Source organism: Pseudophryne corroboree, chromosome 1, assembly GCF_028390025.1.
Source record: "Pseudophryne corroboree isolate aPseCor3 chromosome 1, aPseCor3.hap2, whole genome shotgun sequence".
Lineage (NCBI taxonomy): Eukaryota > Metazoa > Chordata > Amphibia > Anura > Myobatrachidae > Pseudophryne > Pseudophryne corroboree.
In genome coordinates this window covers 67849129-67875993 of record NC_086444.1, presented here as the reverse complement: position 1 = coordinate 67875993, position 26865 = coordinate 67849129, and the positions used below count along the sequence as shown (strand labels likewise).

Here is a 26865-nt window from a genome sequence, read left to right as displayed (position 1 = left end):
TTATTGCTGTTACACAAGTATATAGATACGCCTTTGGTGTAATGTAGCAAATAAAGATGGCAGATTATTCCTGTTCAGTTAGAGACCCCATTATAGAGGACAAAATCGTACATCGACCATCTACACATAATGAGGCCATTCTGATAATGCAGCCTATCCGCTCACTCGGAAACAGTGACATCACTTTGTGCTTCAGCTGTGTCACTGGTTCCTTGAGCGCCAGTAAGCTGTATCTTCATGAACGTGGGTTCCAGACTGCGCAGAGACAGCTAGGACCATTCTAAAATGTCCTTATTTCTGTCTTTCCTGGCTTGTTAGATTTGGTGCTGGTCCACTCAGAATGGATTGGCTCTGGTTAAGATGGCCTCCCTCCCGAAGGAAGTGGACGATTTCGCCATGCAGGAGCAGAGGATGTTCCTGGACAGGTCCGTGTTGTCTGCCTTGTACTGCGCTTCACTTTATGAGAGAGATAATTATTGCGGTGTGATGGTGATCTCTTTACCCATTATATCATGTAATCCACGAGCATTCCATCAGTTACCCCACTTGCCCCGTAGCTTGTTGGTGTATATTGGCAGATTCTCATAGAGATCACTAATCCCCATGGATAGTTGGCGGTGCAGTGCACACACTACTTTTATTATAATAAATGGCTTAATAGCGATACAGGTCGAGTCTCCCTTATCCAAAATGCTTGGGACCAGAGGTATTTTGGATATGGGATTTTTCCGTATTTTGGAATAATTGCATAACATAATGAGATATCATGGTGATGGGACCTAAATCTAAGCACAGAATACATTTATGTTCCATATACACCTTATACACACAGCCTGAAGGTCATTTAATACAATATTTTTTATAACTTTGTGCATTAAACAAAGTGTGTCTACATTCACACAATTCATTTATGTTTCATATACACCTTATACACACAGCCTGAAGGTAATTTAATACAATATTATTAATACCTTTGTGTATTAAACAAAGTTTGTGTACATTGAGTCATCAGAAAACAAAGGTTTCACTATCTTACTCTCACTCAAAAAAGTCTGTATTTCGGAATATTCCGTATTTCGGAATATTTGGATATGGGATACTCAACCTGTAATATATTTCGCCATCCCTGCGTTCTCATAAGATGGTCAGCTCCTGTCCATAGAGATCAGGGTGTTGGTTTATCAGGAGCCACTGACCACTGCATGAGCTATGGCGATTTATTATTGATGTCTCACGCAAAATGGCTGCATTCTAATGCACTTATACAGGCGCCATGTTTCTGGAGACATGCGCATTACAGAGATCACAAAAGAGGTGGAGAGCGGAACATAGGCTGCACATGGGCCTTACCCTCTTTCATCCACCCATCAGTGACAGAGACTGTACCTACCTACTAAACTGATCTTCTACCTCTCAGTAAATTGTAGATTATACATCATATTTTTTTTTTTTTTTTCATGTTAAATAGTGTAGAGAAGACTCTCCACAGACCTCCCTACGAGGAAGTAAGGATTGAGGATTTATCGGTTAGTCTCCCCTCCCTCTCAGAAATCCAGATGTCCTATACCCGATTTAAACAGCTGTTCCTAATCGGTAAGTAAATGAATTATGCAGTATATTCACAGCTGTCTAAGTGGGAAGATTAATGGATTAATAATAGTTATGTTGCAGCGCTTTACCTAGCTTCTATAAAGGAGTTTGCAACAACTGGGTGTACTATACACTAGTGAGCCATTGTTTTAGTCTTTGTATCCAGCTTTCATCCAATGGCAGGTGTTGGGTCTGTCATCATTGTGGTGTGTGGGCAGAACGGACAGAGCATGCAAAGGGCATCTGTACTTATCCCTCTACGTATCTTCACTTGTACAAAGCTGTAAAGTAAACAGAACAGTTATTTTATCTTATACTGGGCACAAGTGAACAAGGAGGGAAAATCTGACAGAAGCCTGGATTCTGTATGTATAGCTACACCATTAACTAAAAATGGGGGGCTAATTATAGGCTGCCTTATGTATCAATATTCATACACGTGATAGACCGACAGTGCAATGATCTTAGGGCCTAATTCAGACCTGATCGCAGCAGCAGAATTGTTCTCTAATGGGCATAACCATGTGCAGGGGGGGCAGATGTAACCTGTAGAGAGAGTTAGATTTGGGTGGGTTATTTTGTTTCTGTGCAGGGTAAATACTGGCTGCTTTATTTTTACACTGCAATTTAGATTTCAGTTTGAACACACCACACCCAAATCTAACTCTTTCTCTGCACATGTTATATCTGCCCCCCCCTGCAGTGCCCATTAGAGAACAATTTTGCTGCTGCGATCAGGTCTAAATTAGGCCCTTAGATCTCGGAGATGCATCTCAGCGGCAGCGGGCATCGAGCACAATATAAAGCCAGCAGTAGTAGTGGTTGTCTGAGATACTAACAGTGCACTTCAGTCTCAATGGGGTCTGACAATGGTATGGAGACGAGGGCTGTGTGGTCTCAAGCGTGCAGCTAAATGGGGCATGGTGCGGGCAGCAGGATCGGCTCCGGTGTTCCGCTTTATCGCCAATAATAAGCTAATCAGTCCATCAGTGGGCATCTGATAAGATTCCTGGGCAGCAATAGGGAGTCAATTCCAACGCGTTTCGTCCTTTTAGCTAAGAACTTTTTCGAGATCATGTTTATACCTACAATACTCCGGGGTGATGGCTGAACAAGAACCCAGCTGATGTTGCTTAAATGTACTTTTTGATTTTTCATGTTGCAGACAACGCGACGGACTTCTGGGACACGGACTCCAAGTGGTTTTCATTATTGGAAAGCTGCAATTGGCTTGAAATAATAAGGTTTGTTACCCAAAGGACTTCATATATAATATCTGCTTGCTGAATAGACGTTCCCTGTATGGGTTGTGATGGCCTTAGTTCCCAGGTTTCACTTCCGTTCATCTGCTGAAGATGAGCCCCACTTACCCCCAGCTAAGGAACTCACAAAGGCATCAAGTTATTTGGGGGAAAATTTAATTATTGCAGTGTTGGGTATATAAATGTTCCATTATAAATAAGGTTTTCAGTGTTCTGGTAGAGCATATTAAAATCGACTACACACCTTGTATTTTTGTAACGTGTTCATTGAGATTCATGCCAGATAACAGCCAGTTTCGGTAATGCTGACATCACAGGTTTTCCTGCACGGCTGTATGGGGTGCAAGGCAGACTTGGATGAATTTACATCTGTAGCTCGCGTCCATCGCGCTGAATTGAATCCCCCCCATACGATGTAGTAGTACAGCCTTCAGTACATTACCCTAACCTGCATTTACTGGCAGTGGTTGCAGCTCTCAAAATAGCGAGCCCTCTGTTCTCTGTACTCTAGGTTCTACATCAAATTATTAATGGTCAATGTGATGGGCAAAACCAGTGCTAGTGGCTGCCATTTTTTTTCTGGATTTCTCAATAAGCAACATATGACCAAGAGGTGCCGTGAAAACATTGCTGATACACTTACACTAGGGCGATTCAAAATTGTTCGGGTACCGCTGATATAGGGTATTGCTTGGAAAGTGCGGGAAGGTGGCCGGTGCCTATATGGTAACTTCACCTCTGATAGGGACATAAGTAGCATTATGTGATGTGACTGGAGGGGCCAGCAGGAAGCCACAGACCGGGTGTTGGGTAGTATAAGGTGCAGGGTCCTCCCAACAGCACAAAGTTGTGATATGCGTTTCCTGTGCCATCATAAGTAACGCTTTATATACATCCAAATTGTTACGTTTTCCCATAGTGTGTTTTACAGGGATTGGAAATAACTGCTCCACACATAAGAATTCTAGTCCTATATAAATGTTAGACTGAAAAGTAATATCTTTTCCTGTTAAAACGAAAAAAAAGAAATTCTGATAAATAAATACTGTTGATATGGGGTTGTCTATCTCCAGGGTGCCCCCCTCTGATGCTTTATTTTACTGTTCCAGGCAGTGCCTCAAGAAAGCAATTGAAGTCATTGACTATTTGGAAAGTCAAAGAATCAACGTTGTCCTTAAAGGTAAGCCTCATGCAATACAGTGTTGGCCATGATTTGCATGGGACAGTTCACATATTAGTGAATAGATCCCATGTAAAGGGGTCCTAGACTTAACTCCTTCACTGCTGAGCCTACTTGTTCACTCTTTAGTCTCTCTTATCAACATCCGTATTTGTGCAGCACACAAACATAAAATACCATGTTTCGCTCAGAAGGCGTTGGAATTAGAGACGAGCGGTTCGGTTAGTTTGTCCACTTTCTGGCAAATTTTTGCTAGTTTGGATCTCTCGTGTTGGCTATCCAGAACACGTGACAGCCGGCTGACCAATCCATTTAGTACCACGGGGTATAGACGGGTCCACTAGGAGCCTTGGGCACTTTAAGAATTTGACAGTGTGCGATGGCTCCTCCCTCTATTCCCCTCCTACCAGACTAAGTTTAGAAAATGTGCCCGGAGGAGCCGGTCACGCTTATGGAAGCTCCTGAAGAGTTTTCTGCATTTATTTTATATATTTGTTATTTTCAGGCAGGACTGGATGGTACTAGGCTGCCTGCTTTATGGTACTTGTGGGGGTGGGGGGGCGCAACGGCCCAACCTCTTTAAGGGTTAATGGTCCCGTTCTCTGCTGACAGGAAACTAGCTTTTGAGGGAACTATTTGCAGGCCCCACCACGGCAAGCATACATTCCCGCAGCATGCCGCCACCCCTAACAGAGCCAGAAGAAAGAGTGGTGAGTACTAAGCCAGTGTCCCGGTTGGCGGGTCGCCGGCCATTATGGCAGCACGAGGGTACGGAGACGTATGGCTTCTACATGGGGCTGCTGGGTCTCCAGACTCAGTACACAGTGCTGACGCACAGCTTCTGAGGGGGCGAAAGGAGTCTAAGTACACTATAGGTGTACACAGTACCCAGACTGGCATCACAGACTTAAAAGGGGGCTTACTCCATTTTAAGCACTAAATGTACCTCAGCCAGTACAAATAAAAAGTGGGAAGACTGCGCGCCATTGCAGGGGCGGGACTTCACTATGAGCGGAGCCAGCAGGTCAAAGGCGCCATTTTCCCTCTGCAGTGGACACAGACGCTGACTGACAGGGACTCCCAGCTCCTCCAGAGAGACTCCAGATTACCTCAGCGGTACCAGGGGGTCATAGCAGGGGAGGAGCGATTATTAGTGTACTACAGTAAGTCCCCAATCTGGGAACTTAGTCTGCGACCCGGCTAAGCTTGGCATTAGCGGTAAGGACGCTGTGTGCTGGCTCCATACTTTGTGTCTCCCTGGAAGGGCTCTTTGTGGGTCAGTTGTGTATTTACCCTTTTCCTGTGTGTGTATGCTGTCGCTATTACAGTATGTCAAACAAAGAATGTGATTCATTTAAGGCACAGTGTTCCACTTCCCCGGGGGAGGGGGGTTCACCAGTCTGTACTCAATGTACTGTCCCTTCCCAGGCTAGCAGGGCAGAGCCAGCATGGCTGGACTCCATAAGGGGAATGATTTCCAATATTTCTACAAAATTGTCCCACACTGAGAAAGAGACGCAATTCTCAAGACAATCTATTACTAAGCTTATGAAAAGTCTCGGTACCCAAACCAGCGTCTCTGTCCCCTGCCATTTGTCCACAAAAACGTACTTTAGCCCATATCCTGCAGTCTGACTGAGGATGAGGAGTCTGACATGGAGGAGGGGGAGGTGGACTCAGAGGTGGGGGAGGGTACTTTGTCACAGGGAATAGAAGCTCTCATGGTGGCTATAAGAGAAGTTCTGCATATCCCTTATAAGGTGACAGAAGATAGTGAGGAATCTTATTTTAATATAAAAAAAGAGATCCTCAGCCACTTTTCCTGTCTCAAAGGAACTAAATACCCTGTTTGAACAACCGTGGGTTAATCCTGATAGGAAATTTCAAATCCCTAAAAGGTTACTATCTTTTCCTTTTCCTCCTGAGGATAGGAAAAAATGGGAAAATCCACCGATAGTGGATGCATCAGTATCCAGCCTGTCACGAAACATTGTATTACCAGTCCCGGGTGCAGCCTCCTTGAAAGATTTGGCTGATCGTAGAATTGAGACCACACTCAATTCCTTGTATACAGCTGCTGGGGTGGCACAGAGACCCACTATAGCATGTGGATGGATTACAAAATCCATTGCCAAATGGTAGGGTAACTTAATTGAGGGGCTAGATACCTTACCTCAAGGGGAGATTATTTTACTCCTGCAGCATATACAGGACTCTGCAAACGTTATGGTGGAAGCCATAAAAGAAATAGGTTTGCTTAATGCACATACCATTGCTATGGCGGTGTCAGCACGCAGGGACTTATGGCTACGCCAATGGGCTGCTGACGCGGAATCCAGGAAAGGAGTGGAAGGCCTACCCTTCACAGGAGAGGCCTTATTTGAAGATGAACTAGACAAATGGATCTCCAAAGCTACTGCGGGTAAGTCCACATATCTATCTTCTGCAGCTCCCCCAGCCAGGAAGGCTTATTCAGGCCCCAATTTGCAGTCCTTTTCGGACTGCCACGTTTAGGGGCAAACCCAGAGGTTCTTCTACAGCCACTAGAGGCTCTAGAGGTAAACCACACAAACCAGCAACTGCTGGTTCACAGGAACAGGGCTCCAGATCTGCTTCCTCAAAACCTTCAGCATGACACTGGACCGAGATGCCTGGAAGACTGTCAGGTGGGAGCCTGTCTAAAATTCCTCAATCACATCTGGACAAGTTCGTGCCAGGATCCCTGGATCATAGATCTTATTTCCCAGGGCTACAGACTGGAGTTCCCACCTCACAGATTCTTCAAATCAGGCTTACCAGTTTCACAAGACGCAAGTATAACTTTACAGGACGCCATTCAAAAACTGGTACAGACTCAGGTCATTGTTCCAGTTCCACCTCACCTACGAAACAAGAGATACTACTCCAACTTGTTTGTAGTACCGAAACCGGACGGTTCGGCAAGGCCTAAGGCCAATACTGAACTAGTGTTCCTTCTAGAATTAACATGGGGCAGGGCGCCGGACTCTGTGCCCAAAACGGGGCGCAGCCATGTAAATTAGGGGGCGTGGTCACACTAACGTTGTTTTAGTGGGCGGTGCGGCCCACAGACGTTGCTATAGGGGGCATCTGTCGACGTCACTGTTGGGGGCGTGCCCAGCACCTCCGTCTGTGCTGGGCTTCCCCCAGCTCTCTCCCATAGCGTGAATGGATGCCATGCGCACGGAATCTTTACACGCTGGAAGGGCAGGAAGTGGGCGGCTGTTCTAGCAGGGCGCCGCAAAAGGGGAAAGGCGGATTTTGACTTTAAAAAATCGGGGAGGGCGCGGCGCCCTGCTAAAACAGCCTAGAGTGAACACTACTGAACCTCAAGTTGTTGAACCCATACTTAAGAGAGTTCAAATTCATGATGGAGTCTCTGAGAGCGGTGATCTCAGGTCTGGAGGAGGGGGAATTCCTAGTGTCTCTGGATATCAAGGATGCGTACCTTCACATTCCGATCTGGCCGCCTCCATCAAGATTATCTGCGGTTTGGATTGCAGGACCGTCGCTACCAGTTCCAGGCCCTGCCATTTGGCCTCTCCACGGCACCAACGGTGTTCACCAAGGTGATGGCAGAGATGATGTTTCTACTCCGCAAACAGGGAGTGAGCATAATTCTGTACCTGGACGATCTTCTGATAAAGGCACCGTCCAGGGAGCGGTTGTTGGACAGCATTGCCCTCTCAACAAGACTACTCCTGGATCACGGGTGGATTCTGAACCTTCCGAAATCTCACCTAGAGCCAACACGGAGGCTTCCTTTCCTGGGAATGATACTGGACACGGAGTCTCAGAAAGTGTTCCTTCCTTTGGAAAAGGCATTGGTAATCCAGTCGATGGTTCGGGCTGTCCTGAAGCCAACCCAGATATCTGTGCATTCGTCTTCTTTTGAAAATGGTGGCCTCTTATGAGGCGCTTCAGTACGGAAGGTTTCATGTAAGACCCTTCCAGCTCGATCTGTTGGACAAATGGTCCGGATCGCATCTACACATGCACCAGAGGATTCGTCTGTCGCCAAAAACCAGGATCTCTCTTCTATGGTGGCTTCAGACTTCTCACCTAATCGAGGGTCGTCAGTCCGGGATTCAGAATTGTATTCTGCTAACCACAGACGCAAGCTACAGAGGTTGGGGCGCAGTCACCCAGGGGGTGCAGTTTCAGGGAAGATGGTCAAGTCAGGAAACCATCCTTCCAATAAACATCCTGGAACTCGAAGCCTGCAGAAGGGCGTTGTAGACAGCCCTATCTCTTCTTCGGAATCAGGCCATTCAAGTCCAGTCAGACAATGTGACGGCGGTAACGTACATAAACCGGCAGGGCAGAACGAAAAGCAGATCCGCAATGTCAGAGGTGTCAAGAATTCTCCTCTGGGCAGACAAACACACTGTTGCGTTGTCAGCGGTCTTCATTCCGGGAGTAGACAACTGGGAAGCAGACTTCCTCAGCAGACACGTCCTGCGCCCGAAGAGTGGGGGCTTCACCCGGAGGTGTTCAAGTACTTGACACGTCAGTGGGGATATCCACAAATCAACATGATGGCCTCTCGTCTCAACAAGAAGCTCAGGCGGTATTGTTCTAGGTCGAGGGTCCCACAGGCAGTGGCGGTAGACGCTCTGACGACTCCATGGGTCTATCAGGTGGTGTACGTGTTTCCTCCACTTCCTCTGATCCCAAGATTTCTAAAAAGAATAAAAAGGGAAAAGGTTCAAGCAATCCTCATTGCTCCAGACTGGCCACGAAGGGCCTGGTATGCAGATCTTCTGGAGATGCTGGTCGAAGATCCGTGGCCTCTGCGAGAGGATCTTCTGCAACAGGGCCCGTTCGTCTATCAAGACTTACCACGGCTACGTTTGATGGCATGGAAGGTGAAGGGCTGATTCTAGCTAAGAGAGGGATTCCTGACAAGGTCATCCCAACTATGATCCAGGCCAGGAAGGGGGTAACGTCTAATTATTACCACTGTATTTGGAAGAAATACGTGTTTTGGTGTGAGAGCAGATAATATTCTGCAGTGGAATTTCATCTGGGACGTTGCTTTTTCTGCAGTCAGGTGTGGATGTGGGTCTACGTCTCGGCTCCATAAAAGTCCAGATATCGGCCTTGTCTATTTTCTTTCAGAAACAATTGGCTTCTCTCCCTGATATCTAGACATTCTTGAAAGGTGTTCTGCACATCCAACCTCCCTTTGTGCCTCCCACGGCACTTTGGGATCTCAATTTGGTGCTGCAGTTTCTCCAATCGGACTGGTTTGAACCGTTACAGGAGGTTGACGTAAAATACCTTGGGGTAAATTTACTAAGGTGGGAGTTTTTCAGAACTGGTGCTGTTGCCTATGGCAACCAATCAGATTCTACTTAACATTTATCTAGCTGCTTCTAGCAGATAATAAATAGATTCTGATTGGTTGCCATGAGCAACATCATCAGTTTTAAAAATCTCCCACCTTAGTAAATTTACCCCCTTGCGTGAAAGACCGTCACACTGTTGGCCTTTGCCTCGGCAAGACGTGTGTCGCAGCTAGGGGCATTGTCTCACAAGAGCCCCTACTTAATTTTCCATGAGGACAGAGCTGAACTTAGAACTCCTCAGCATTTTCTTCCTAAGGTGGTGTCTGCTTTTCACATCAACCAACCTATTGCGGTTCCGGTTGTTATGGACACCTCTACTACTTCAAAGTCTTTGGATGTTGTGAGGGCTTTCATGGTGTATGTAAAGTAGTGATGTGCACCGGAAATTTTTCGGGTTTTGGTTTTGGGTTCGGTTCCGCGGCCGTGTTTTGGGTTCGAACGCGTTATGGCAAAACCTCACCGGAAATTTTTTGTCGGATTCGGGTGTGTTTTGGATTCGGGTGTTTTTTTTCAAAAAACACTAAAAAACAGCTTAAATCATAGAATTTGGGGGTCATTTTGATCCCATAGTATTATTAACCTCAATAACCATAATTTCCACTCATTTCCAGTCTATTCTGAACACCTCACAATATTATTTTTAGTCCTAAAATTTGCACCAAGGTCACTGGATGGCTAAGCTAAGCGACACAAGTGGCCGACACAAACACCTGGCCCATCTAGGAGTGGCACTGCAGTGTCAGACAGGATGGCACTTGAAAAAAATACTCCCCAAACAGCACATGATGCAAAGAAAAAGAGGCGCAATGAGGTAGCTGTGTGACTAAGCTCAGCGACCCAAGTGGCCGACACAAACACCTGGCCCATCTAGGAGTGACACTGCAGTGTCAGGCAGGATGGCCCTTCAAAAAAATACTCTCCAAACAGCACTTGATGCAAAGAAAAATGAAAGAAAAAAGAGGTGCAAGATGGAATTGTCCTTGGGCCCTCCCATCCACCCTTATGTTGTATGAACAGGACATGCACACTTTAACGAACCCATCATTTCAGCGACAGGGTCTGCCACACGACTGTGACTGAAATGACTGGTTGGTTTGGGCCCCCACCAAAAAAGAAGCAATCAATCTCTCCTTGCACAAACTGGCTCTACAGAGGCAAGATGTCCACCTCATCATCATCGTCCGATTCATCACCCCTTTCACTGTGTACATCCCCCTCCTCACAGATTATTAATTCGTCCCCACTGGAATCCACCATCTCAGGTCCCCGTGTACTTTCTGGAGGCAATTGCTGCTGGTGAATGTCTCCACGGAGGAATTGATTATAATTCATTTTAATGAACATCATCTTCTCCACATTTTCTGGAAGTAACCTTGTACGCCGATTGCTGACAAGGTGAGCGGCTGCACTAAACACTCTTTCGGAGTACACACTGGAGGGAGGGCAACTTAGGTAGAATAAAGCCAGTTTCTGCAAGGGCCTCCAAATTGACTCTTTTTCCTGCCAGTCTGACGTGCCTACTTGGATGCGGTCACTCATATAATCCTCCACCATTCTTTCAATGGTGAGAGAATCATATGCAGTGACAGTAGACGACATGTCAGTAATCGTTGGCAGGTCCTTCAGTCCGGACCAGATGTCAGCACTCGCTCCAGACTGCCCTGCATCACCGCCAGCGGGTGGGCTCGGAATTCTTAGCCTTTTCCTCGCACCCCCAGTTGCGGGAGAATGTGAAGGAGGAGCTGTTGACGGGTCACGTTCCGCTTGACTTGACAATTTTCTCACCAGCAGGTCTTTGAACCCCTGCAGACTTGTGTCTGCCGGAAAGAGAGATACAACGTAGGTTTTAAATCTAGGATCGAGCACGGTTGCCAAAATGTAGTGCTCTGATTTCAACAGATTGACCACCCGTGAATCCTGGTTAAGCGAATGAAGGGCTCCATCCACAAGTCCCACATGCCTAGCGGAATCGCTCTGTTTTAGCTCCTCCTTCAATCTCTCCAGCTTCTTCTGCAAAAGCCTGATGAGGGGAATGACCTGACTCAGGCTGGCAGTGTCTGAACTGACTTCACGTGTGGCAAGTTCAAAGGGTTGCAGAACCTTGCACAACGTTGAAATCATTCTCCACTGCGCTTGAGACAGGTGCATTCCACCTCCTTTGCCTATATCGTGGCCAGATGTATAGGCTTGAATGGCCTTTTGCTGCTCCTCCATCCTCTGAAGCATATAGAGGGTTGAATTCCACCTCGTTACCACCTCTTGCTTCAGATGATGGCAGGGCAGGTTCAGGTATTTTTGGTGGTGCTCCAGTCTTCTGTACGCGGTGCCTGAACGCCGAAAGTGGCCCGCAATTCTTCGGGCCACCGACAGCATCTCTTGCACGCCCCTGTCGTTTTTTAAATAATTCTGCACAACCAAATTCAAGGTATGTGCAAAACATGGGACGTGCTGGAATTTGCCCAGATGTAATGCACGCACAATATTGCTGGCGTTGTCCGATGTCACAAATCCCAAGGAGAGTCCAATTGGGGTAAGCCATTCTGCGATGATCTTCCTCAGTTGCCGTAAGAGGTTTTCAGCTGTGTGCGTATTCTGGAAAGCGGTGATACAAAGCGTAGCCTGCCTAGGAACGAGTTGGCGTTTGCGAGATGCTGCTACTGGTGCCGCCGCTGCTGTTCTTGCAGCGGGAGGCAATACATCTACCCAGTGGGCTGTCATATAGTCCTGAGTCTGCCCTGCTCCACTTGTCCACATGTCCATGGTTAAGTGGACATTGGGTACAACTGCATTTTTTAGGACACTGGTGAGTCTTTTTCTGAGGTCTGTGTACATTTTCGGTATCGCCTGCCTAGAGAAATGGAACCTAGATGGTATTTGGTACCGGGGACACAGTACCTCAATCAAGTCTATAGTTGGCTCTGAATTAACGATGGATACCGGAACCACGTTTCTCACTGCCCAGGCTGCCAAGGCCTCAGTTATCCGCTTTGCAGCAGGATGACTGCTGTGATATTTCATCTTCCTCGCAAAGGACTGTTGGACAGTCAATTGCTTACTGGAAGTAGTACAAGTGGTATTCCGACTTCCCCTCTGGGATGACGATCGACTCCCAGCAGCAGTAGGCGTTACACTCAAGGATGCATCGGAGGAATCCCAGGCAGGAGAGGACTCGTCAGACTTGCCAGTGACATGTCCTGCAGGACTATTGGCTTTCCTGGGTAAGGAGGAAATTGACACTGAGGGAGTTGGTGGTGTGGTTTGCAGGAGCTTGGTTACAAGAGGAAGGGATTTACTGGTCAGTGGACTGCTTCCGCTGTCGCCCAAAGTTTTTGAACTTGTCACTGACTTATGATGAATGCGCTGCAGGTGACGTATAAGGGAGGATGTTCCGAGGTGGTTAACGTCCTTACCCCTACTTATTACAGCTTGACAAAGGCAACACACGGCTTGACACCTGTTGTCCGCATTTGTGTTGAAATAATTCCACACCGAAGAGCTGATTTTTTTTGTATTTTGACCAGGCATGTCAATGGCCATATTCCTCCCACGGACAACAGGTGTCTCCCCGGGTGCCTGACTTAAACAAACCACCTCACCATCAGAATCCTCCTTGTCAATTTCCTCCCCAGCGCCAGCAACACCCATATCCTCATCCTGGTGTACTTCAACAGTGACATCTTCAATTTGACTATCAGGAACTGGACTGCGGGTGCTCCTTCCAGCACTTGCAGGGGGCGTGCAAATGGTGGAAGGCACAAGCTCTTCCCGTCCAGTGTTTGGAAGGTCAGGCATCGCAACCGACACAATTGGACTCTCCTTGGGGATTTGTGATTTCGAAGAACGCACAGTTCTTTGCTGTGCTTTTGCCAGCTTAAGTCTTTTCTTTTTTCTAGCGAGAGGATGAGTGCTTCCATCCTCATGTGAAGCTGAACCACTAGCCATGAACATAGGCCAGGGCCTCAGCCGTTCCTTGCCACTCCGTGTCGTAAATGGCATATTGGCAAGTTTACGCTTCTCCTCAGACGCTTTTAATTTTGATTTTTGAGGCATTTTACTGATCTTTTGTGTTTTGGATTTTACATGCTCTGTACTATGACATTGGGCATCTGCCTTGGCAGACGACGTTGATGGCATTTCATCGTCTCGGCCATGACTAGTGGCAGCAGCTTCAGCACGAGGTGGAAGTGGATCTTGATCTTTCCCTATTTTTTTAACCTCCACATTTTTGTTCTCCATATTTTAATGCGCACAACTAAAAGGCACCACAGGTATACAATGTAGATGGATGGATAGTATACTTAATGGATGACGAGTGACGACACAGAGGTAGGTACAGCAGTGGCCTACCGTACTGCTATATACAGTATAATGGACCTGGTGGACACTGTCAGCAAACTGCTAAACTAGTATAAAAAAAAAGCCACCACAGGTATACAATGTAGATGGATGGATAGTATACTTATTAATGGATGACGAGTGACTACACAGAGGTAGGTACAGCAGTGGCCTACCGTACTGCTATATACAGTATAATAAATGGACCTGGTGGACACTGTCAGCAAACTGCTAAACTAGTATAAAAAAAAAAGCCACCACAGGTATACAATGTAGATGGATGGATAGTATACTTATTAATGGATGATGAGTGACGACACAGAGGTAGGTACAGCAGTGGCCTACCGTACTGCTATATGCAGTATAATGGACCTGGTGGACACTGCCAGCAAACTGCTAAACTAGTATAAAAAAAAAAGCCACCACAGGTATACAATGTAGATGGATGGATAGTATACTTATTATTATTAATGGATGATGAGTGACGACACAGAGGTAGGTACAGCAGTGGCCTACCGTACTGCTATATACAGTATAATGGACCTGGTGGACACTGTCAGCAAACTGCTAAACTAGTATAAAAAAAAGCCACCACAGGAGTGTTTTTCAGGCAGACAAACGTATACTGGTGGTCACTGTCAGCAAAACTGTGCACTGTACTCCTGCTATAGCTGCTCCCCAGTCCCCACAATTAAGCAGTGTGAGCACTCAGCACAGATATATCATGCAGCACACTGAGCACAGATATGGTATGGAGCGTTTTTTTCAGGCAGAGAACGGATAAAAAACTGGTGGTCACGACTCACTTATCAGCAAAACTCTGCACTGTACTGTACTCCTCCTAACAGCTGCTCCCCAATTCTCCCCACAATTATAGTAAAATAAAACAAGCAATCAGATCAACCAACTGTCTCGTATTAGTAGTAGTACGGAGAGGACGCCAGCCACGTCCTCTCCCTATCAATCTCAATGCACGTGTGAAAATGGCGGCGACGCGCGGCTGCTTATATAGAATCCGAATCTCGTGAGAATCCAACAGCGGGATGATGACGTTCGGGCGCGCTCAGGTTAACCGAGCCATACGGGAGAATCCGAGTATGGCTCGGACCCGTGTAAAAAGGGTGACGTTCGGGGGGGTTCGGTTTCTCGGAAACCGAACCCGCTCATCACTAATGTAAAGAGAACAGCTCGTCATAGGAAATCAGACTCACTGTTAGTTCTCTATGATCCCAATAAGATTGGGTGTCTTGCTTCAAAGCAGTCAATTGCACGCTGGATTAGGCTCACTATCCAGCATGCTTATTTCACGGCAGGATTGTCGCTTCCAAAATCTGTACAGGCCCACTCTACTAGGTCGGTGGGTTCTTCTTGGGCGGCTGCCGGGCGGGCCTGGCTTTACAGCTCTGCCGAGCAGCTACTTGGTCGGGTTCGAACGCGTTTGCAAAATTTTACAAGTTCGATACCTTGGCCTCTGAGGACCTTCAGTTTGGTCAGTCAATTGGTTCTGCAGGAACCTCGGCACTCTCTCACCCGGTTTTGGAGATTTGGTACTTCCCCATGTTACTAAATGGATTCCCAGTATCCCCTAGGACGTAAGAGAAAATAGGATTTTAATTACCTACCGGTAAATCCTTTTCTCGTAGTCCGTAGGGGATACTGGGCGCCCGCCCGGTGCTTCGTTATTCCTGCACTGTTACTTGGTTAATTAATGTTGTTTGGTTCAGCTGTTCCTGTTTTCAAGTTTGGTTAGCATGGCTTTTCTCTTGGTTTGTGTGTGCTGGTTCGTAATCTCACCACTTTCCTTATCTATCCTTCTCTCAAAGTATGTCCGTCTCCTCGGGCACAGTTTCCTAGACTGAGTCTGCTAGGAGGGGCATAGAGGGAAGAGCCAAAGCACAATGTCAAATTCTATAAGTGCCCAAGGCTCCTAGTGGACCCATCTATACCCATGGTATTAAATGGATTCCCAGTATCCCCTACGGACTACGAGAAAAGGATTTACTGGTAGGTAATTTAAAATCCTATTATTTCGCCTCGCGCAGTAAAGGAAAAATGGCAACAAAAAAAATATTAATTTTAAATTGCGTGAACTAGACACAAATGTGTGTGTTATTTTTCTCTGTCATCTGTGGGAGACACTGGAACCATGAGTAAAGGGTGGGCTGGAGTCGTCCAGGCAACAAAGAGTTAATGTTTGCAGCAGCAGCACAGGCTCCTCCCCATTCTTGCTATGCTAATGTTTAGTCAAAAAGGTAGGGATCACCTGTGGGTCACCAAGCTTTGTGATTTGCTGTTGCTAAGCAATGGTTGGAACACCACTGTGGTGTTCACATTAAACTATACCAAGAGGATTGATCTTGGGTTATAAAATATGTAAAGTATTTAAGATGAGTTTTTACAGTACATAGTGTAAGGTCTTGAGGGAATATAACACGCTGTAATATAATATTGGTATCCTGGTACCTTTCTCACCATCTTATAGAAGACACGGCGTCCGATTTCTGCTGTCTGATTGCCAGTCTTGTGCAGATCATGATGGATCCACACTTCCGCACCCGGCACGGCTTCCAGAGCCTCATCCAGAAGGAGTGGGTGATGGGAGGGCATGCTTTTCTGGACAGATGCAACCATCTCAGGAAAAATGACAATGAGGTTAGATAAAGGGTTACTCCGTCCTAACATAACATCTGTACAAATCCTAGTATTTGCCCGTAGGCTTGCAGAAGGTCCACTGGGCAATCTAATTGACCCTCTCTGGGGCCTTTCATTGCCCAGCGTGCCACTCGCAGCCAATCATGGACATTGAGGCACTATGAAGCTGCAACTGCTGCCCCTTTATGACAACAGGCGCAGAGTCCTGGGGCTGCATTAAATAAAAATGAGGTGCCTAGGTTCACCTACTGGTAGCGCCGCCCATCGGACAGGCTGTTATGTATGTGTTCTAAATGCCAGGGCACATTACCCAACCTGGAGGTATTTTTGTGCATTCCAGGCTCCTGTCTTCTTGCTCTTCCTGGATTGTGTGTGGCAATTGGTACAGCAGTACCCACTAGCTTTCGAGTTCTCCGAGACCTACCTGACTGTTCTCTCGGATAGCATCAACATACCCATCTTCAGCACATTCTTCTTCAATTCACCATGCCAAAGAGATGCGCACAAGTGGGTAAGAATCTCTTTACTGCTGCCGAAAAACATAACCATAATTGACAACTGGGTATAGTGGTTTTGTGTGAAATAGGGACAGGAGATAGATCTGTTTTGAACAAGTTGATAATGAGGAAACGTAAAAAAAAAAAAAAAAAAAATGGTAATTAGGAAACGTAAAACATTGTGGGGATAAGGAAACGAGTTAGAGTATTTCGGGGCAGGCCAGTGGTCTCTTGGTGGGAAAGAGGAGCTGTGCCTTTGTTTATTGGGAGGGAAGGGGCAATGGAGGGGAGGGTGGTAGGAGTTGACCATCTAGAGGGTGTTGGCTTTACCAGAGCCCTAGAGAGAGGGAGTGAGCAAGCTCGGAGATCATGTGAGTACTGGGGCACGGGTAGCACTCGATTGGCCGGCTGTCTGGATCCTGGCGCTCAGCATACCGACGCCGGAATCCCGACAGCCGGCATACCGACAACTATTCTCCCTCTTGGGGTGTCCACGACACCCCTGGAGGGAGAATAAATAGCGCCACCGTGCCTGCAAGGGGGGGCTCTTTTGCGCTCGCCCCGTTGCTGGGCATTTGGGCGTTCGGGATCCCAGTGCCGGGATCACACCCACATCATACCACACCCCTGGGGCACAACATCTGGGCACTGGCATGCAAATTGGTGGGATAACAAAAATAGAATGGCACGGAGGAGGAGCTGGACAAATTTGGGGTTGAGGGGGGGTTAGGTGCAGAGCTGAAGACCTAAGGGAGTGACAAGGACTGGCAGAATAGTACAAGGACAAGACGTATGAATGGAATAAACTAGAGCTGGCTGCTTGTTTTAGGGTTATCATCCATTTACTATTTTAATTCAAACATTTGGTCTTTACATTGTAGTACTCTGGAGTATGTGCCTTTAACGAGTGTAGATAGTCTTTGCAAAAAAAAAAAGCTCTGCCCGTATATTAAGTAGCCGGAATGGCACGCTATGTAACTAGTGCATTGCACACTTGATCCAGTTATTCGGTCACTAAGGGCAGAGTTTCCTTAAGCTGTGACCACTTTCTTCCTGCTGGAATCTGCAAGCTTTCTGTTTCTCCCTTGGCAGGCCGAGGACGGGCTGGGTAAACAAAGAGGACCTTTGAGTTTTTACACAGTCTGGGATTGGTCGGTGCAGTTTGAATTGAAAGCTCTGTCGTTCTTAAACAACCCTCTCTACGTAGGGAAGTCCAAGCTGGAGAAAAGCCGGAAAGCGCCACGCTCTAAGGTAACGTGTATTATTTCAGCTGCGCGGAATATTTTTCGAGTTCTTCATATTTGTTTACAGCTGTGAAGGATACGATGATGGATTCACCATAAATGTGCAGGGATAGCTAGGGTCTCCAGTGTAGCCGTTTTATTTCACACACTCCACTAATAAAATCCACAGCTTACCAGAGCAGAACCACTTTTATATCCTGTTCTTAATGTCACATTATCTAGGGGAGCAGGCTCACTGATCTATGTTTTTAAGAAATACTCATAAAGGTTATTATGTTTTTTAATTTTATGAATGAACATGAAATATTTTTGCTAGTAATCAAAAACAAAGAGAAAAAACTCTTTTTAGGGCCACTCGTTATGATTATAATATTGAAATGTAGCTTTTTATTAGATACGTGTGAAAATAATAATTTCTCTTTATAGTCTGACCAATCCGGTCTCCTCTTAAAATAAGTATTACATTGTAAGCCGTTTCTGAACAAAACTGTCAGATTTATCCGGTACTATTGTCTTATTATAAGTTGGCGTCTATATATTGTCACCTTAACACTCGGGTAAATTTACTAAAGGTTCTACAAATGAACATTGGTGACCATAGAAACCAACCAGCTTCTCTATATCATTTTCTAGGATGCAATAGAGAAATGATAGACAGAATCTGGTTGCTAGGGGCAATGTCGCCTATTTTAATTTTTAGAACCTTTAGTAAATTTACCCCATAGTATGAATATAAATGTTTTATAACTAGACCACGTGTTAGAGGACACGTGTGTACACATAAACAACAACAATAATGTAGGGAGAATAAAATGAGCTGACATAACCCATTTACGTTGTTAAATGCAACTTTTTTCGCAATTCGTTTAGCCGCACAGGTTAGCCCGCATTACCTCTCCATAGGGTATAATGCAGATTTTTGTTCTCAGCCCCTGAGCAGAGGAAACGATAGGGAAAATCTGTCATTTAAGGTATTTATTGGCACTTTAGTTAGCTTCATTTGGACAATAACGGGATAACATTTTCAGGGTGGTATTCTGAAAAATGCAGCATAATTAGTTAAAAGATGTGTACAGGGATAGGTAAGTATATTGGCCCTCATTCCGAGTTGATCGCTCGCTAGCTGCTTTTAGCAGCAGTGCAAACGCTAAGCCGCCGCCCTCTGGGAGTGTATCTTAGCTTAACAGAATAGAAAACGAAAAATTAGCAGAACTGCTCCGAAAATCTTTTCCTGCAGTTTCTGAGTAGCTCCAGACCTACTCCTAGATTACGATCATCTCAGTCCGTTTAGTTCCTGCTTTGAGGTCACAAACACGCCCTGCGTTCGTCCAGCCACTCCCCCGTTTCTCCAGCCACTCCTGCGTTTTAGCCTGACACGCCTGCGTTTTTTTTTAGCACACTCCCGGAAAACGGTGAGTTTCCGCCCAGAAACACCCACTTCCTGTCAATCACTCACCGATCAGCAGAGCCGCCATCTGGTAGATGCTATATTAAAGTTTGATAAGGCTAAAACAGAAGTAAAGATTCTAGATCAATAGATGAGTTATTTCATCCAGCGGGTCTTCGGTACTTACTAGAATGAAAAGATAGTAATGTAAAACATTAATTCTAACAATAATATTTATCCGCTGATAAATATTGGTTGGGTAATTTTGACTTGAGTGATTGGTTCATATGAATCTATAGTTGTTTTGATGATGGAATTTTTCTGGACCATTTTAAGTATGTATCTTATTGTAATTTTTCTTAGCTGTCCTTATCTCCTTTTCAAAATCTCTCTGGTTGGGCATCCAGCCTATTTGTTATTTACACAGTCACAGGCTCATAGCATGTTGTGATTGGCAGATTAGAGAACTGTATTGTGCAGACTGAGCAGAGAGGGGCATGTTCATAGCCACTCTGCTTACTACATCATGTGACTGTGGTTACCATGGTAATCGCTATGCAGAATTATAAGTGATTTATAATGTAAAAAAAAAAACAAGAAAAATGGTGTTTACCTAGGTTGTTCTTGTAGCCTGCCGCAGTTACATACATACATACATACATACATACATGGTTTTTCATGGCTACTGTAACCTCAAGTTTTCTGTAATGTCAATTATACTTATTTATCTTTCCACAGCATCAGAGGCAATTATCTCTGCCGCTTACCCAATCAAAAACTTCCAATAAAAGAGGATTCTTCAAGGAAGAAACCGGACCATTCATAAAAAGCCTCTTGGGCAAAAGGATCAGCAAACTAATAAATTCCTCAGATGAAGTGCCAAGTAACTACCGGGTCTTCTACGAGAATTGGCACCGGAAACCAGTGGACTTTCATGGTTTAATCCTGCCACACATAGAGGGACCTGATATCTGCCCCTGGGCCCAGCGGCACCTGCGTTGGATTCCCGAAGCGCAGGTTATGGGCGGTGGCAACGTGGCTGCTATGCAGAGAATTTTGGAGCTTATGGATGAAATTCAGAGTCTAAAGAAGAAGGTTAAAGAGCGGCCCAACTCCAACCATACGCTCGCTAAGGAAAACGACGTGGAAACCAGGCGCAAGAAGTCCGTCCGTCGCTCATCACTGTATCCATTTGCCCTGCTCCATATAAGCTCCTTTAGACCCTCCATATCTACCACCACGTGGCGGAGTTGGGAAGCTGGGGATGAACTTGTGAACAGGGATGATGAGTACTTTGACTTGGGCAGCATATGATTCATGCGGAACATCTCATGTCATATACTGTTAGTTGCCGGGCAGCTGTCTATATTCTGCTTACCAAATGTATAATTTATTTCTAAGGGTTTTTATGTTATTGGCCACCCATATTCCAAACAATTATTCATGTATTGAGTCATCTAGACAATCTATAGGTTAAGAACTCTTGTTTACAGACCACGTCAATTATGAACGGTTCACAGGGAACAACCTACAAGTCTGTCTTGTAGAAAAGCGCAAAAGAAATTGCGACCAATCCTCGACCAGAAATAAAACACAGAATGTTCTGTAGATTAATAATCCTGGTGTCTGCAAACCAGAAGCTGTGTACCCAAGTGTCATGGGTTCGAAGATATTCCATTCATAGATTATTTCTTCCATTGTTCTAGTTTACTGTAAAGTCATAGACTTGGGATTATTCTCGTGACAAATATTCTTAGTCATTCCCATATCACTTTTACACGGGCTATCACAAGAGTAGTCCCTATAGTCCTAGTTTTTTCCAGCTGAGTCCCATATTTTTAGCACAGGATATCTCACACTTGGGAGGCCTTTGTCCTAGATTAGCGACGTATACCCCTTTTCCACCTACTGAGCACAGGTTGCAGCCGGGAGCCTGACACGGGTGCTACCCAGCTGCGGCCCGTGATCAGCCCCCTTTCCCACTGCGCTCACCAAACCGGCATATTGCCAGGTTGGTGACGCAGCAGGGGCGGCGCTGGGAGATCACATGATCTCCCTGCGCCGCCCTTCCATACAGTGTAAACGGGAGCCGTGTCACATCGACATGGCTTCTGTTTATACTACAACCCTACCCGGATCATTCCTGTGTCCTACCCAGGTAGTTACCAGGGTAGGATTCACAGGTCACTTGATCCGGGTTTTTGCGGGGGGACCCTTTTCCACTTGTTTTTTGAGCTAGTGGAAAAGGGGTATAAATAACCAGTGGCAGCCTAAGGGTGCATTCTATCCGACTACAGCTATAACACACATAAAAGGAGGGATCATTGTTCCCTATGACGTTAGGGGTCATCACTAGGAAACGGAGCACAAATCAACATTGGTGCAAAAATTCTCATGACATTTGGCTTTTAAGTCAATTTGATGGACTGCCTAAATCTCGTTCTTTAAACTTTTTGAAAAAATGCAAAGGAATCTTTTTACTCCTTACAACCCGTTTCCTGCTGGCGTAGTCACCGGAATTGTGCCGAGTTTACTCCTGGCAGCCACGCAGAGCCAAATTGTATTATTGTATAGAGGTTCAATATATTGACTTGGACGTAAATTGAAATGTTTAACTGTTTTTCGTTCTTTCAGGTTAATTAAAAAATACTAAAGTATTAGATTAGTTAATTGATCTATCCCCCGCCACCAATTCTCTGATTATTGTGTATGTTAATGCTCACTGCCAAGCTATGTAACCTTATGCTGAAGGGGACCGATCCATGCCTTGTACTCTACAGCAGCGACGGGCAGCCGGATGTTCAGCTGTAGCGCTGCACTGGTGAAGTATTCTGTGCGGAACGCAGGTAGCGCAGCAGGCGTTGCTTACTGCTCATCTACTGTCTGAAATGCTTGTTGGTGTATTGGAAAATAGTTTTACCTCATTCATTTTATGGAGGAGAGATGTAATATATTTGCTATTTTGTAATTATATATTTTTTATCTATGTAGTCTATTTGTGGTTCTGTATTTTATTCCTGCACTGTCTTCATAGCAGTCAATGTTTTATTTTCTATAAATGTTAAACAAATGAGTGCGTTACTGTGACGTTATTTATTCTGTATGCTGTTTGTCTTGGAGAAAATCACAATAAGTATCTTCAGGAATTATAATAGCCCCACAGATAACCCTGCCCGCTGCCAAATATACCACAGTCCTGTGTGGGGGTGAGGATACCGGGTTCCACTCACAGCTCCATGTAACAATTATACTATTGTACATTTAGAATTTGCATACTATACAATTGTACGGAGCAGCTGATTGGTTGCCATGGGCAACTTCTCCACAGGCTCACTTCTCCGCTCTTTTCACTGCTTCATGAATAGACCCCACAATCGGCTGGCTGAGTAACCCATCAGTAGTATGGAAATTGATGGAAGCACTCTAAAAAGAAACAGCTGTAGATTATCTCAGGTCCAGCAATTTACAGGATCACATACAGCATGGATTTACTGAGGGGGAATTGTGTTATTGACGTTGTTTTTTGTTTTTTTTTCACTCTGTGATTAAAGTAATAGATGGGGGGGGGGGTGTTATATAATTTATCTAGACTTTACTAAGGCATTTGCTACTGTCCTACATTGCAGGCTGCTAATTAAACTTGAAAGCTTGGGATCGGTTTCTATGGTTGAGTAGATAAGAACTTGGTTGCAGGGTACAAAACAGAGAGTTGTAGTAAATGGAGTGCAGTCACGGAAGAGAAATGTTATCAGTGGAGTACCCCAGGGATCTGTACTTGGACCAGTGCTATTTAATATCTTTGTTGGTGACATTGTTGAAGGGAATGTATGCCTGTTGTAGAAGAAACAAAGGTATGCAACAGGGTAGCCACACCAGGAGGGGTCAAACAAATGACTGAGAATCTAGGTAGATTAGAGGAATGGTCAAGAGTGTGGCAATTACAGTTTAATGCCAAAAAATGCAAAATCTTCACTTGGTTCTCAAAAACCCAAAGGATAAATATAGTATTAATGGCACTATACTGGAAACTACTGGTGAGGAAAGGGATCTAGGAGTCACTATTTCAGGTGACTTAAAGACAGGTAAGCAAAGTAACAAAGCAATGAGGAAGGCTGGTCAGATGCTTGGTTGCATTGGGAGAGGAATCAGCAGCAGAAAGAAAGAAGTAATAATGCCACTGTCAGGGCCGGTGCTAGGGTGCTCGGCGCCGTCCTGCAACCTATCAATTTTGCGCCTTTCTACAAATACAAATGTGACCGATCTCATCCTCTGAGCTGTAACTAGACATTTAGGTGCCCCCCCCCCCTCAAGATCCATCAATATACGGTCATAAAAAAATTACCTAAAGTATAGGGGCGTAAAATAATAAGATTTTACTCACAGGTAAATCTATTTCTCGTAGTCTGTAGTGGATGCTGGGGACTCCGTAAGGACCATGGGGAATAGACGGTCTCCGCAGGAGACAGGGCACTCTAAGAAAGAATTAGGACTACTGGTGTGTACTGGCTCCTCCCTCTATGTCCCTCCTCCAGACCTCAGTTAAGGAAACTGTGCCCGGAAGAGCTGACATTACAAGGAAAGGATTTTGGAATTCAGGGTAAGACTCATACCAGCCACACCAATCACACCGTATAACTTGTGATACATACCCAGTTAACAGTATGAACAAAAACAGAGCATCAAACAAACGGATGCCAATATAACAGAACCCTTAATTAAGCAATAACTATATACAAGCATTGCAAAAGAAGTCCGCACTTGGGACGGGCGCCCAGCATCCACTACGGACTACGAGAAATAGATTTACCGGTGAGTAAAATCTTATTTTCTCTAACGTCCTAGTGGATGCTGGGGACTCCGTAAGGACCATGGGGATTATACCAAAGCTCCCAAACGGGCGGGAGAGTGCGGATGACTCTGCAGCACCGATTCAGCAAACAGGAGGTCCTCCTCAGCCAGGGTATCAAACTTATAGAACTTTGCAAAGGTGTTTGACCCCGACCAAGTAGCTGCTCGGCACAACTGTAATGCCGAGACCCCTCCTTGTGGAATGGGCTTTTACTGATTTTGGATGCGGCAATCCAGCCGCAGAATGAGCCTGCTGAATCGTATTACAGATCCAGCGAGCAATAGTTTGCTTTGAAGCAGGAGCACCCAGCTTGTTGGATGCATACAGGACAAACAGCGAGTCAGTTTTCCTGACTCCAGCCGTTCTGGCTACATAAATCTTCAAAGCCCTAACTACATCTAGTAACCTGGAATCCTCCAAGTCACGAGTAGCCGCAGGTACCACAATAGGTTGGTTCAAATGAAAAGATTACACCACCTTCGGCAGAAATTGCGGACGAGTCCGTAATTCTGCTCTATCAATATGGAAAACCAGATAGGGGCTTTTACATGACAAAGCCGCCAATTCTGACACCCGCCTTGCCGAAGCTAAGGCCAATAGCATGACCACTTTCCACGTGAGATACTTTAGTTCCACGGTCTTAAGTGGCTCAAACCAGTGAGATTTCAGGAAACTCAACACCACGTTAAGATCCCAAGGTGCCACTGGTGGCACAAAAGAGGGCTGAATATGCAGCACTCCCTTTACAAACGTCTGAACCTCAGGAAGTGAAGCCAGTTCCTTTTGAAAGAAAATGGATAGGGCCGAAATCTGGACCTTTTATAGACCCTAATTTTAGGCCCATAGTCACTCCTGACTGTAGGACGTGCAGGAACCGGCCAAGCTGGAATTCCTCTGTAGGGGCCTTCCTGGCCTCACACCAAGCAACATATTTTCGCCATATACGGTGATAATGTTTTGCTGTCACGTCCTTCCTAGCCTTTATCAGCGTAGGAATAACTTCATCCGGAATGCCTTTTTCCGCTAGGATCCTGCTTTCAACCGCCATGTCATCAAACGCAGCCGCGGTAAGTCTTGGAACAGACAGGGCCCCTGTTGCAACAGATCCTGTCTGAGAGGCAGAGGCCATGGGTCCTCTGTGAGCATTTCTTGCAGTTCCGGGTACCAAGTCCTTGGCCAATCCGGAACAATGAGTATTGTTCTCACTCCTCTTTTTCTTACGATTCTCAGCACCTTGGGTATGAGAGGAAGAGGAGGAAACACATAGACCGACTGGAACACCCACGGTGTTACTAGTGCGTCCACAGCTATCGCCTGAGGGTCTCTTGACCTGGCGCAATACCTTTGTAGCTTTTTGTTGAGGCGGGATGCCATCATGTCCACCTGTGGCAGTTCCCATCGATTTGTAATCTGTGTGAAGACTTCTTGATGAAGTCCCCACTCTCCCGGGTGGAGGTCGTGCCTGCTAAAGGAAGTCTGCTTCCCAGTTGTCCACTCCCGGAATGAACACTGCTGACAGTGCTTGCACGTGATTCTCCGCCCAACAAAGAATTCTGGGGGCTTCCGCCATCGCCACCCTGCTTCTTGTGCCGCCCTGGCGGTTTACATGAACCACTGCGGTGATGTTGTCTGACTGAATCAGCACCGGTTGGTTGCGAAGCAGAGGCTCCGCTTGACTCAGGGCGTTGTATATGGCCCTTAGTTCCAGGATATTGATGTGCAGACAAGTCTCCTGACTTGACCACAGCCCTTGGAAGTTTCTTCCCTGAGTGACTGCCCCCCATCCTCGGAGGCTTGCATCCGTGGTCACCAGGACCCAGTCCTGTATGCCGAACCTGCGGCCCTCGAGAAGGTGAGCACTCTGCAGCCACCACAGAAGAGACACCCTGGCCCTGGGGGATAGGGTGATCAGCCGATGCATCTGAAGATGCGATCCGGACCACTTGTCCAACAGGTCCCACTGAAAGTTCCTCGCATGGAACCTGCCGAAGGGAATGGCTTCGTATGACGCCACCATCTTTCCCAGGACTCGCGTGCATTGATGCACCGACACATGTTTTGGTTTTAAGAGGTCTCTGACCAGAGTCACGAGCTCCTGAGCCTTCTCCGCCGGGAGAAACACCTTCTTCTGGTCCGTGTCCAGAATCATGCCCAGGAAGGGCAGACGCGTCGTAGGAATCAGCTGCGACTTTGGAATATTCAGAATCCAGCCATGCTGTTGCAACACTTCCTGAGAGTGTGCTACGCTGATCAGCAACTGCTCTCTGGACCTCGCCTTTATGAGGAGATCGTCGAAGTATGGGATAATTGTGACTCCTTGCTTTCTTAGGAGCACCATCATTTCCGCCATTACCTTGGTAAATATTCTCGGTGCCGTGGACAGACCAAACGGCAACGTCTGGAATTGGTAATGACAGTCCTGTACCACAAATCTGAGGTACTCCTGATGAGGTGGATAAATGGGGACATGCAGGTAAGCATCCTTTATGTCCAGAGACAC

General features: G+C 46.0%; 1 protein-coding gene across 3 annotated transcripts in view; it reads left to right on the top strand.

The window, feature by feature from the left end:
- The window catches only part of MTMR12 (myotubularin related protein 12), a 109792-nt gene extending 87206 nt beyond the window's left edge, over positions 1-22586 (top strand). For all 3 annotated transcript variants that reach the window (XM_063960412.1, XM_063960394.1, XM_063960403.1), the window contains 8 exons: positions 319-425; positions 1469-1593; positions 2756-2834; positions 3962-4032; positions 16219-16388; positions 16729-16899; positions 17978-18136; positions 20255-22586. In XM_063960412.1, coding sequence (XP_063816482.1) covers positions 319-425; positions 1469-1593; positions 2756-2834; positions 3962-4032; positions 16219-16388; positions 16729-16899; positions 17978-18136; positions 20255-20830 — 1458 coding nt within the window. In that variant the 3' untranslated portion in view covers positions 20831-22586. The remainder of the gene's footprint in view (positions 1-318; positions 426-1468; positions 1594-2755; positions 2835-3961; positions 4033-16218; positions 16389-16728; positions 16900-17977; positions 18137-20254) is intronic.
- Positions 22587-26865: the final 4279 nt, after the last annotated feature.